Source organism: Myotis lucifugus, unplaced genomic scaffold, assembly GCF_000147115.1.
Source record: "Myotis lucifugus unplaced genomic scaffold, Myoluc2.0 scaffold_109, whole genome shotgun sequence".
In the NCBI taxonomy this organism is placed as follows: Eukaryota; Metazoa; Chordata; class Mammalia; order Chiroptera; family Vespertilionidae; genus Myotis; species Myotis lucifugus.
Genome location: NW_005871157.1, coordinates 2,911,555 through 2,924,436, shown reverse-complemented (window position 1 = coordinate 2,924,436; position 12,882 = coordinate 2,911,555). Strand labels below are relative to the sequence as shown.

Here is a 12,882-nt window from a genome sequence, read left to right as displayed (position 1 = left end):
CTGCCTGGGCCTCCTGGCTCAAGAGATAAAATGAAAAAATGGTAACTCCCAACAGCTGGTTCAAGAGATACCAGTCGGGAGGGAGCAGGAGAGAAGAAACTTATCAGGGAGCTCACAAGAGAAGCAGAAGGAAACGCCACTATTCATAGATTCTTAAGCCAACAAAAGTACCTCCATTATTTTTTTGTCTGGAAGACAGATTCAGAGAGGAAGCCCCAAGCAACAGTTCAAGACAGACACTTCCTGTGGCCAAGTGGATAAGGGCAGCCTGCATCCATGGGACAGGGTGAGCCACGCCAACTCTCCATGGGGCTTGCTGGACTGTCATTGGCCCCTCCATCACTATGTGTTTCCATTAAAGGAAGTAGGATGGTGGTGGAGGTGATGGGTGGTGTGACTATGTTGAGGAGTGGTAATGGGTGCTGGTAGTGGAGGTGGTGATGGTGGTGGGGCTATGCAGTAGCAACAGAGTAGGTTGTGGCAGTAAGTTTGTGGTCATAATTGATGGTGGTAAGATGGTGATAAAGGTTAACATGGATTTATATTCTTGTCCCAGGATCATATGCATAGAAAATATGAGTAGAGGTGAGCAAGATTCTGGATTTTATTCATTGCTTCAGGATTGGGACAAAAAAAGGGGGTCAACAATGAGAACAAGCACTGCTCTTATTATTAATAATAATAATAATTACTGTTTCATTTAATGGGACTTATGTGTCTGACTCTAAGCTAAGTGTATTACAGTAGTCCCCCCATCAATGCTTTCACTTTTGTGGTTTCAGTTACCATGGTCAACTGTGATCTGAAAATATTAAATGTAAAATTCCAGCAGTAAACAATTCATAAGTTTTAGGTTGTGGGCCACTCTGAGTAGCATGATGAAATCTCACACAGTGTGCTTCCTGGGATGTGAATCATCCCCTCGTTCAGTGTATTCATGGCATATGCTACCCACCCCTTAGTCACTTAGTAGCCATCTCGGTTATCAGAGAGACTTTTGTGGTATCACAGTGCTTGCATTCAACTAACCCTTGTTTTACTTACTAATGGCCCCAAACCACGCACATAACTTTTATTACAGTATATTGTTATAATTGTTCTATTTTATTATTAATTGTTACTGTTCATTTCTAATTGTGACAAATTTATAAATTAAACTCTATCATAAGTGTGTATGTATAGGAAAAAATATAGTATATAGCACCAATTTTCAACCTTTTTCATCACATGGCACACATAAACTAATTATAAAATTCTGTGGCACACCAAAAATATATTTTTTGCCCATCTGACAAAAATTAGATATAATTTTTGTTTATTCACACTGGACGTCTATTGTTGTGCTGGCTGTTTTCACTTTTTTCTTTGACAATTTAAGAGAAAAGAGGTCAGTGCCCCTGACTAAACAGTCAGGTTTTGCACATTTAAAAAATTCTTATTGCACACCGGTTGAAAATCTCTGATATTCTATAGGATTTGGTACTATTTGCAGTTTCAGGCATCCACTGGGGTCTTGGCATGTATCCCCTAGGGATAAGGGCGTGGGGAGGACTATATATATTACTTCATTTAATCCCCACAACCCTACAAGGAGGAGTGATCATTCTAAGGAAGAGAAAATTGAGGGTCATAGTAGTTAAGTTACTTGCCTTAGCGAGCTAGTAAGTAAGTTGAGCCAAGGATTTTTGAACCCTGGTCTTGCTGACTCCAGAGTCTCTGCTTTTACTTACTTGTCACAATTAGCTAGTCTCTATGTTTTCTCTCTTCCCACACAGCCCTGGGGATCAAGAGCTGCGACTTCCAGGCAGCAAGAAACAATGAGGAGCACCATACCAAGGACATCAGCTCCAGGCGCCTAGTTGTGAGGAGGGGGCAGCCCTTCACCATCAGGCTGCACTTCCGGGCTCCAGTCCACGCGTATCTGCCTGCCCTAAAGAAGGTGGCTTTCATTGCACAAACTGGTAAGTGGAGCAGGCCTGGGCCCCTTTGGCAGCAGGACTGGAGGGCTCTTTCCCATCACCCTCTCAGGGAACTAAGGGACAAATGACCTACATGGTGCCTGGACCTCAAGAAGTTTTGCCCACCCAGCAGGGGCTGTTGTGAAGAGAAGATAATGTGCATAATAAGTCTTGTTTAATATGATTCAGAAGTTGCTTTGCAGCATTATTACTAGGGGGTTCCTTTTAGTTGCAAATATAATATCGGTTCTGTAGAAAAGCCTGAATGGGATCTAATCCAGGCTGAATATCACATTTAATTGGTACTATTTATTGGATCTGTACTACATGTCAGATATTCGGCCAAGGGATTAACATGCAATATCTCATTAAGACCTCACACTGACACCCGGAAGCAGGTATTATTACCATGCCCATTTCATAGACTATAAAATGTCTAAATGTAGGTCCATGGGCACAAGAGAACTTGTGTGCTCCCATCACCTTCTATTGCCTCCCATTAATGGATGGGCCTCTTATTCTCCTCCCAAACTAATTTTTTAACTGCTCCAACTTTGTTATACTTGACTCTATTACTCAGTTGTGACCAAGCAGTCCAAATGACCCATTCGTCTGGTCATTTGTGACTGCAGGACAGCAGCCTTCCAAGGCCAACAGGACCCAAGCCACCTTCCCAATTTCCAGTCTGGGGAACCGGAAGAGTTGGAGTGCGGCGGTGGAGGAGAGAGATGCCCAGTCCTGGACCATCTCTGTGACCACGCCCTCCGATGCGGTCATTGGGCGCTACTCACTCCTGCTGCAGGTCTCACGCAGGAAGCCACGCCTCCTAGGCCAGTTCACCTTGCTCTTTAACCCCTGGGTTCGAGGTAAGTTTGGACTTGGGTCAGCCCGGGCTGCACAGGGTCCTCAAGGTACAGGATGTGGGTGCAGCTCTGGCAGGGAGCGCCTGCCCCAGGCCCCAGTGGACAACTCCCTCTGAGGGCAGCACCGGCGCTCATTCTTGGGGAGTCTGCTTCCTGGATGAACGGCCTCTCAGATCCAGAGTCCTGTTTTGGTGTCACCCCTGGCAGAAGCAGCCTGGGGCTCCCCACTGAAAGCAAAGGCTCATCTCACCACCAAACTCTGGTGTTGGCTCAGGCTATTTGGTCATAGGAGACACGAGTCAGAGATGACCCTGGGAGAGCTGCCCTTTATTGTAAAAGGGCAAGAACTTAGGGATAAGCTTCTCTGTTACCTCCCTGGCTCCCATAGACTATCTCTAGGTGAATCCAGGTTTTGTGAAAACTGAGGTTTATATAATTTGGGGAACCCTCTTTTAAAAAAAGAATACAAAATTTTGAATTGCTAAGGTCCCTCCCAGGGCCTGAAGGGGGTCTGTGTTAGTGAGGGGCCCCAACGCTTCAGTTCCATCAGCTTCACAGTAAATCTGTCCTGCTTCTCCCCACTTGTTTCTTCTGTTCTTACTACTGAAGACTGCTGGGTTCTCTCCATACTGAGGCCTGGAAATATCCCACTTGCGCCTCAAATTACAGGGCTGGCCTCCTGTAGCTCAGCTGCCCAACCAGCAGCCACCTCTGGCAAAGATCAGCCAGGCTGTTGGAGCTATTTCCTCTAGAAGAGCTCATCGGTATTTGGCCCCAACAGGAGCCAACAGGGCATCTATTCTTCCGATGATTGAGTCTGTCTTTCCTTCCCCTGCCTGTTTGGGATAAAGCCAGTTTTATTCAGGTAGAGAAAAAGAAGGAGGCCAGGGCAAGGGCAAAGCTGTGAAAGAAGTGAAAAGTATGTGTCCCAGCAGACGTGGGCCAATTGGAGAGTGAGTTTGCTGTCTTTGCGTTTTAAATCTGCTACCACCCACCTTAATACTTTGGTCTCCCTGAAGGGGCCTCCTTACAAGGCAGGGCTGGGATATGGGAGGAAATTTAAAGAAATCTTCCCAGGTTCCTTCAGCCCCATCTCCAGTTCCTGACTCCCTTTTCATGTGGCACCTGAATCCCCATTGGCTCCCTATCTCTCCTACCCTAGTCTCCAATCCCCCCTCCTTCCTCAGTTCAAGGCTCTCTTTGTGCTAAGCATTTTGGGTAGGTGGAATAATGGATAGGAACTAACATCTAGTCATGGTTGGCTTGTAGGGACAGCCTGTGCGTGTGTGTGTGTGTGTGTGTGTGTGTGTGTGTGTGTGTGTGTAGGTGTGTAGGTATGTGTGTGTGTGTAGGTGTGTGTGTAACTGTGTGTGTGTGTGTGTAGGTGTGTGTGTGTGTGTGTGTGTGTGTGTGTAGGTGTGTGTGTAACTGTGTGTGTGTGTGTGTAGGTGTGTGTAGGTGCGTGTGTCCATCTGAGCAGGAGTGTGTTGTTTGCTCTGCTCACTGGGAGGTGAGAAAGAGATTTTCAGAGATTGTCTGGGACTCAGTCTCATTTGGATACCTGGGGATGGGGCTTTCCTAATTCCAAAGGAAATTTTACATCCTAGAATGAAAGTCAGAGCCCTATTCATAAGCAGGGAACTTTATCAAAGGGAGGCTGCACCCAAGCAGAGGACAGGAGCATAGTGCTACCTGTGCTCTGATCAGGTATTTCCCAGAGCCCTGCAACCTGGGCCAAGCACTTCAGTTTGAAGTGACTTCCAAAGAAGTGGTGTCCAGCTGACTTCATAGAATGTACTTGGGATGGAGGGACAGGAGTCGAGGGCTCCTTGGGCATATGGCTCTGATTTTAGGGCTTCCTGATGTCTGATATCCTATCCTTCTGTTGCTTTGAGCACTCTCATCCCAGATGGATGCCTGGTGGGGGGTTGTAAATCTTTTTCTCCTGCTGGTCCCAAGAACTAGTCTAACCCTCCCCCCCGACCCCCACCCCCAGCACCAGGTGCAGAGAGACACTGGGAAGCAGAGCAGATCCCCCAGCACTCCCAGCTTCCCAGAGTGGGCAGTGGACTCTTCAAAGCCCCCATCCTCCTCCCCAGCCCAACCCTTGGATGAGGACAGCAGGAGGGGCACCAACAAGAGACCGTGGGAGTCCTAGACCCCCTTGGACACCCGCAGAGCAGAAAGCCAATGCTCTGTCTTTCTCCCTGCCAGCCCCACTGCTCCCTCTCACCCTGTCTTGCCAAATGCTGCTCTTCCCTTCTGCTCCCGTCAACCTATGTTGTGTTGTTTTTTTCTGAACACTATTTTGTTTAAGTTGAACTTGGGAGAGAAACATAATAGGCCCGCTGGGAAGCTCCCTGGGCTGCTGACACATTCTCCTGGGATGGTAGCACTCTGGCTGCACATGTCTTCTGGGAACAAGTAGGATTTTTAGGGTTGGCTTGTTCCTGGCTGACCATGAAGGCCACCTTGGCTGACACAGAACGTCTGCCCCCTGCCCCCCTCTCTCCACCAGAGAGGAGGCCAGGTCCCAGAGGGGGCAGTGAAAAGAGGAAGTCCTCCCTCAGTCCTCATTAAGCCCAGAGCTGAAGGGGAGACATACAGCCCAAACTGACCTGGGCAGGGAGGGCCAGAGGCCAGGATGTGGAGAGCAGGCCTAGCACCCCACAGGCCCTCATTCCTGCCTGCCTCTCCCCAGAGGATGCTGTGTTCCTGGAGAATGAGGCTCAACGCTGTGAGTACTTGTTGAACCAGAACGGCCTCATCTACCTGGGCACGGCTGACTGCATCCAGGAAGAGTCCTGGGACTTTGGCCAGGTACAGGGGCCTCTGGGGAAGGTGAAGGGACAGTGCTTGCCCCGTAACCGTTAGTGCTCAGGCCAGACGGAGATGGCAGGTCCAAAAGCCCCTGGTCATGAGGCAACATGTTTAGGACATTTCAGCCATGTTGAACCTCTCTTTCCCCAGGGCCATATCAGACCATCCTCCACAGCTCTCAGAGTTATCTTCTTAAAGATCACACCAACCAAAGCCCTCTGTTAAACCCCCACTGTCTACAGGATATAAACCCATCCCCTGCATGACACACAGACCCTTCACAGACAGGCCACCGCTTTCCTTTCCCCGAGAGCTGCCCATGCTCCAGCTCCCGACCAGCCAGCCCCTGGGCATGCGGGCTGAATGTCCCCCCACCTGGAATAGCTTCCTTTCGTTATCACCTGGGAAGCTCCTACCCATCTGTTAAGACCCTCTGAAAGCCTTCCTCAGCCCCAAAGGCAGAGTGAATCTCTCTACTGTGCTCGCTGCTCTGGTTGACCTGTAGTCTAAGTGGCTAGGCGTCCCCCTCCGCTGCTCACTGTGGGCTTTGCAAGAGCAGGAGCTGCCTTGGTACCCTCCACACGTGGGTCGGTGCTAGCAGAGCGGTAGGAGTGCACTAAATGGATAAAGATAGAAATGAAAGGAAACAACACCGCCCTGGTCTTCAAGCGTTCACACCTTATCGGGGGAATCGAATAACAGAACAGGCAAAGGATTGGACTGCCAGGCACCGGGACCAAGGGGCACGGGCGGGGGCGGGGGGGTGGAGGGGGTGGGCTGGGGGGAGACAAGGCAAGGGAGGATGGAGGGAAGCCTGAGTCTAAGAGAAGGACAAGGTGATGGGGCTGAATTGTGGGATGGAGACCCTTCATCACTGCTCTGTGTGGTCCTTACAGTTTGAGGGGGATGTCTTGGACCTCAGTCTGGACTTGCTGAGCATGGACGAGCAGGTGGAGGAGTGGGGCAACCCTGCACATGTGGCCCGCATTTTGGGCGCAGTGGTGAGTGAGAGGAGGGGAAAGCCCCTTTAACAGAGCTGCCCCCCCCCCCCCCGCCATGGCTCTGAGTACCTTCAAAACACAAATAGTCCCTCTTCCCAGGGAGAGGGGGATAGTCCCTGGAGAAGGGTGTGAGTACGGAGGGGAGGACAGTAGCAGCCACAGGGGGAGAAAAACAAAGGGAGGTACCATCCTCCAGGACACAAGCCAGCGAGGACTCAACCTGGCCTGGGTGTCCTCAGAGCACCCTTCCCCCAGCCCAAACGGGAGGCCTGGGCCTCTGGAAGGCAGGGAGTGGGGTCCATCTTACTCAGCGGCTAAGGTGGCCAGAGGGACTTGTTTTTATTTGTAAATTATTCCTAAGGACACGCAGACCATGATGGCAGCTTGGTGCTTTCCTGTTGTTCCTCAAAGTCCTTTCACATGAGTGATGTGTCCCCACTTCCTCTGGTGCCAGGGGACTCCCCTCTGAAGATGTGGTGAGGGGCAGAGCCAGCTGTGAGGAGGAGGAAGGGTAGGATAGGAGGGCCAACACCCTCCCAGGCATCAGGGCCAGAAGTGAAGGAGCCGGGAACCCAGCCCCCAGGGGGGGCCGCTCTCACGCTGCTCTGTGGCTTTCTTTGCCAGTGTGGTCCGCAAACTCCTGGCTTCTAGGGGACTTGTGAAAGAGGTGGATTCCTGCCCCAGCCGGCATGGCTCAGTGGTTGAGCGTGGACCTATGCACCAGGAGGTGCCATTTCCAGTCAGGGCACATGCTGGGTTGCAGGCTAGATCCCAGTAGGGGGCGTGCAGGAGACAGCTGATCAATGATTCTCATCATTGATTTGCTATCTCCCTCTCTCCCTCCCTTCCTTTCTGAAATCAATTTTAAAAATATATATATTTTTAAAAATCGGTTCCTGGACTCCTCCCAGCGCCCCCCACCCCCACCCCAAAGATTATAATCCAGTGAGCTAGTGCGGAACATGCAGGTTTAACATGGCCCAAGTAATTCTGATGCAGATGGACTGTTCACCACCCTTGGAAAACTGCGATGAGCCCTCCCCACTCCCCACCCCACTTTACCCTCTCACCCTCACCTCACCCGCTCACTGCCAGCCCACCCCACCCGGGAAGCTGACCATCCTGGGACTCACGTAACAGCCACGTGTTTCCCCAAACAGCTGCATGCTCTCAAGGAGAAGAGTGTCCTGCCCACCCCGCAGACCCCGGCTGCCCAGGAGGGGGCCTTGCTGAGCAAGCGCAGGGGCAGCGCGCCCGTCCTGCGGCAGTGGTGCACGGGCCGGGGGCGGCCTGTGTACGAGGGCCAGGCCTGGGTGCTGGCCGCTGTTGCTTGCACAGGTACGGATCGGGCTCACCTTGACCACCGTACCGAGTAGAGTGTCTTCCTGTCGGGTTGCCCGGCGGCCCCTCTGTGGGAGAGACATCTCCAAAAGCAGGTACCGCCCCACCCGCCGCCTTCCCTCCCCTCCATCGCATCCATAGCGGGCGCAGGGGCACCATCTGGCCAAGAAAGCAGTATTTGCTCACGGCGGCTCCTCCTGACCAGCTTCTGCTCCGTTTCCCGCTCGGCCAAGTTGGGCCCATCTGGGGAACTCTGCTCCCAAACTCACTTTCACCCCGAAACTCCCGCTGCCGCTCCCCCAGTAGAGCAAGCCCGCAGTGGGCTCCCCTGCTGTGTGCTGAGTGCACCTCATTTTCTGGCCTTTCGAGGTCCTGTGCCGGCTGTCAGTTCTATCCACTGAGCCAAACCAGTCAGGGCTCCGGCTGTCAGTTCTAACTTCCCGTGCATGTGCCCCTCCTCTTGCCACGCCGTCACCTGGCATTTAAGACAGTGCCTGCCCAGAAGAGACCCTGAAAACACTAGCCGTACCCCAACACACACCAGGCCCTGTGGCCCCTCTGACTCCGCCCCTTCCACGCAGCGCTGCGGAGTCTGGGGATCCCTGCGCGCGTCGTGACCACGTTCTCCTCCGCCCAGGGTACGGGCCGGGGGCTGCTGGTGGACGAGTACTACACCGAGGAGGGCCTGCAGAACGGGGAGGGCCCGCGAGGCCGGATCTGGTGAGCAGCCCAAGGGGATGAAGTCTCGGACTGGAAGGGCTCCACACCTGGGCCCTACCCCCTGGGAACCCACCACCCCAGGCCCAGGCTCTGAGAGGAGGCAGGACGCTGAGGGTCAGTCGGGCATGCACGCTCCTTCCTGGTGTTACAGCCACTTTTACACAGCAGCTCCCACCTCCATGGCAACAGCAATGCTCTTTCTAGAACCTCCTCGGGACTCTTTCTGACACTTAAATGGCTCTTTTGCAACCTACAGGATCTTCCAGACTTCCACGGAGTGCTGGATGACCCGGCCTGATTTGCCCCCGGGTTACGGTGGATGGCAGATTCTGTACCCAAGTGCTCCTAAGGGAGGTGCAGGTAAAACCTGGGGGCGGGGGGGGGGGCAGTCAGGACCACCCTGGGCTGCACAGAGTGCCTGGGCTGAAGGAGTCCCTTGGAGAGGAAACAGGAACAACAGGTGGTCCAAAAGGGGTGTGCATTCCCTAAAGCAAGGAAAGTGGAGAGAATGGTAGTGGCTGGCAGATGCCGACCTGATGCCAGCGGGCTCACGGGGACAAAGGTGTCAGCCATCTCAGCCCCAGGCTGTGGGGAGACGAGCCCCACCTCAGAGCAGCAGGTGAGAGAGCTGGGCCTCGGTGAAAGGCAGACGGCCTTAAGGGAGCTGGTAGATGTGCGGGTCAGGGGCTTGTCACGGGGTTTCTGAGATTCTGGGTATGGATGAAGAGGGTATCAACATAGGTTCAAGCTCATAGAAGGAATCTGGATTTAAGCTCAGGAAAGGTCCTTAGGATCCATAAAAAGATGGTTCTTCCTTCCCCAGCAACAGAACAGTGACCTATTCCTATCACATCCATAGCAGAGCTGGCTTAGGAACCCCTGTGTACTATGTTTCTCTGGGGTTCTGCCTGTCCAGTTTCTGAGAGGGCTCCTGCCACCGACCATTACCAAAATGATTGTCACTGAACATTGTTTCACCTCTGCACGCCCTCTTAGAAACCCTGCTTAGGGGTTAAACTCTGACCTTAATCCCCGGGGAGGGAAAATAGGGTCTAGGATGGGAACTGAGGTTATGGAGCTCTGACCCAAGCAGAGGTCTGGGTGTGGCTCCTCTTGCCCACTGACCTTTCTCTCCCTTAGTCCTGAAGGCCTGTGATCTGGTCCCTGTCAGAGCGGTCAAGGAGGGGGCCCTGGGGCTGACCCCCGCAGTAGCAGACATTTTCGCCTCAGTAAACGCCTCCTGCATGGTCTGGAAGTGCTGTGAGGACGGGACACTGGCGCTGACCAACTCCAACACGAAGTATGTGGGCAGCAACATCAGCACCAAAGGTGTGGGCAGTGACCGCTGTGAGGACATCACTCAGAACTACAAGTATCCTGAAGGTACTGGCCAGGGGAGGGCCCCAGGCTCCTCAGCCCTGAAATAGCAAAAGAGGGGGGATGCAGGCCGTGGAGGGTTGCGGTTCTCTCCCCACCATATTTCTCATATTGACCTATGAGAAATATATGTCAATATGACATATGGGGCCAGGGAACGCTTGGTTGTGAGGGGCTGTACAGCATTCCTGACCTCTCTCCACCAGATGCCAACACCCCTCCATCACCAATCACCACCACCACCCGTTGTGACAAACAAAAGTGTCCCCAGACATCCCCAAATGTCTCCTGAGGGGCAAAATTGCCCCCAATTTTGCTACAAAACAACACACTTAATACTAAACCCAGCTGCCAAAAGATGTTGTTCTTCCTCTCCCCTGCTTATCCAATCCCTCTTAACCTGTTCCTCCCTCCATATTAGTTAATGGCACTGCTGTCTACCTATTTGTTCCGATAATAAGGCCTGCACTCTCGTCTTTTCCCCTTCACTGCCCCACATTACTCTCACATTTGTCTCCTCATCTCCTTCCTCATTGCCTATAGGTCACCCAGGGCCTTGTCATCTCTGGTCCACAATATTCCAATGGTCGCCTAACTGGACCCCCTGCCTGCAGTCTCTCCATCATTATTCCATTTCCAAACTTTCCATTTCCAGAATGAGCTTTCTAAGACACAAGTATAATTATCTTACACCCTTGCTCCAGAACATTCCATGGCCCCCATTGCCCTGGGAATAAGTTCCAACTCCTTCACTGAGGAAGATTCAACTCTCTCCCAAACTGTCCTCAGGGACAGTGTGAATTGTCCAAGAGCTGGCTCTCCAACTGTTCAAGGGGCAAATTCATGGCACTTGAAAAAGAGCTCGGTCCTTGAGTGACTTGGAAGGGACACGCTGTGTCGTGTGCCGAACACAGACTTTAAAAAAAAAAAAAAAGCTAAATATGCCCTTAGAGCAGCGGTTCTCAACCTGTGGGTCGCGACCCCTTTGGCAGTCAAATGACCTTTTCACAGGGGTCGCCTAAGACCATCCTGCATATCAGATATTTACATTACGATTCATAACAGTAGCAACATTACAGTTATGAAGTAGCAACGAAATAATTTTATGGTTGGGTCACAACATGAGGAACTGTATTTAAAGGGCCAGAGGTTTCAGCCTCAAAAAATAAAAAATAAAATAAAGGGCCAGAAGGTTGAGAACCGCTGCCTTAGAGGTTTGCAAAGTTCTTGTGACTTTGGCATTTGAGCAGCCGTGGGTAAATAAATATTAATCCTGGGCTTCTATTAGAAGGGCCTATGCCTGCTGGGTAAGAGGCCCGCTTTGTTTCTCCTGTTCTTCAGGATCTCTTCAAGAAAAAGAGGTGCTGGAGAGAGTCCAGAAAGAGAAACTGGAGCATGGGGAAGACAACGGCATCCATCCTCCCCGTCTCGAGGCTGCGGATCCTCTGTACCTGTTCTTGGAAGCACCCAGCTCCCTACCCCTGAGAGGGGATGCCCAGTTCTCCGTGACCCTGGTGAACCCCAGTGACCAGGAGAAGGCTGTGCGGCTGGCAATTGGGGTGCAGGCCGTGTACTACAACGGCGTCCTGGCTGCTGAGCTCTGGAGGGAGAAGCTGCTCCTCACGCTCAGTGCCAACCTGGGTAACTCTCTATGGCCCTGGGCAGACTGCAGCCATAAGGCTCCCCCTGCAGGTCTCAATGGGTGGCTTCTAGCTCCTGGTGTGTTCTCTCTCTCCCTTTCTCTCTCCTCCCCCCCCCCCCCTCTCTCTCTCTCTCTCTCTCTCTCTCCACATAGTTATTGTGCTTCACACAGAAAAAAAAAATCCCACAATTCTGATTGCAGTAAGGTAAGTACACAGACCACAGCAGCAGTGTAAGAAGTGTTTGGCAAGGTAAACAGAATAGAATGGCAGGGGAGCATTGCACCCAGACTGGAGCACAGGCTGCCTCCAAGTAAATCAAGCGGCTCTGGGTCCTAAAGGGTGAGCAGGACAGTGGTGGCCGGAAAAGTGAGTCACGGGCATTCCAGGCAGAGGAACATGTGTGCAGGTTCTTCCTCCCAGAGATTCTTACTTAATTGGCTGGGGTGGGGTCCGGGCATTGGTGTTTTTAAAAAACTCCTCATGTTATTCTAGGGTTGAAATTTCCTGGACAAGAGCGGTTGTTCTCAAATGTTCCTACAATCAGAATCACCTAGGGAAATTTGATGTCAGCCTGCACCCCAGACCAATTAAATCAGAAATTCCATGGTTGGAGCCAAACATTTAAAAAAAATTGTAATTCCTTGGGTGATTTCAAAGTGCAGGCATCTACATTATTGCAACAGTCTCCTAATCAGCACCCCACTCTCCACTCTGTCATGTTCCCCTTCTAAGAGGGTGGGGAAGGGAGCGGAGCAGTGGCGGGGCGGGGGGGCGGGGGGGGGGAGGTGTGAGAGCTGGACGAGGCCAGATCATGCAGGAGCTTGTAGGTCATGCTAAGCAGTTGAGTTTTGTTCTCTGCGCAATGGGGAACCAGGGGTCAATATGATCAGAAATTCATTCTTAAAAAAGAACTTTTGGGAGAATGGAATGGAAGGGGTCATATTAGAAATTGTGGTTCTCAACCTTGGATGCACCTGGGGAACTGTAAAAATACTGATACCTGGGCCTCACCACCAAAGTCTGATAAAACTGATTTGAGGTATGGCCTGGCATTGGGATTGTTTTCTAAAGCTCCCCATATCATTCTAATGTGCATCCATTGTTGAGAACGCACTGGATTAGAAGTTAAAAGGTTTTTGTGATAATCAAGAAATGAAGA

At 51.7% G+C, this 12,882-nt stretch overlaps 1 protein-coding gene across 1 annotated transcript in view; it reads left to right on the top strand.

The window, feature by feature from the left end:
* Positions 1-207: 207 nt before the first annotated feature.
* The window catches only part of EPB42 (erythrocyte membrane protein band 4.2), an 18,457-nt gene continuing 5,782 nt past the window's right edge, over positions 208-12,882 (top strand). The window contains exons 1-10 of the mRNA XM_006093079.3: positions 208-286; positions 1,776-1,961; positions 2,591-2,824; positions 5,523-5,641; positions 6,538-6,642; positions 7,803-7,980; positions 8,565-8,703; positions 8,960-9,063; positions 9,844-10,086; positions 11,422-11,721. Coding sequence (XP_006093141.1) covers positions 277-286; positions 1,776-1,961; positions 2,591-2,824; positions 5,523-5,641; positions 6,538-6,642; positions 7,803-7,980; positions 8,565-8,703; positions 8,960-9,063; positions 9,844-10,086; positions 11,422-11,721 — 1,618 coding nt within the window. The 5' untranslated portion in view covers positions 208-276. The remainder of the gene's footprint in view (positions 287-1,775; positions 1,962-2,590; positions 2,825-5,522; positions 5,642-6,537; positions 6,643-7,802; positions 7,981-8,564; positions 8,704-8,959; positions 9,064-9,843; positions 10,087-11,421; positions 11,722-12,882) is intronic.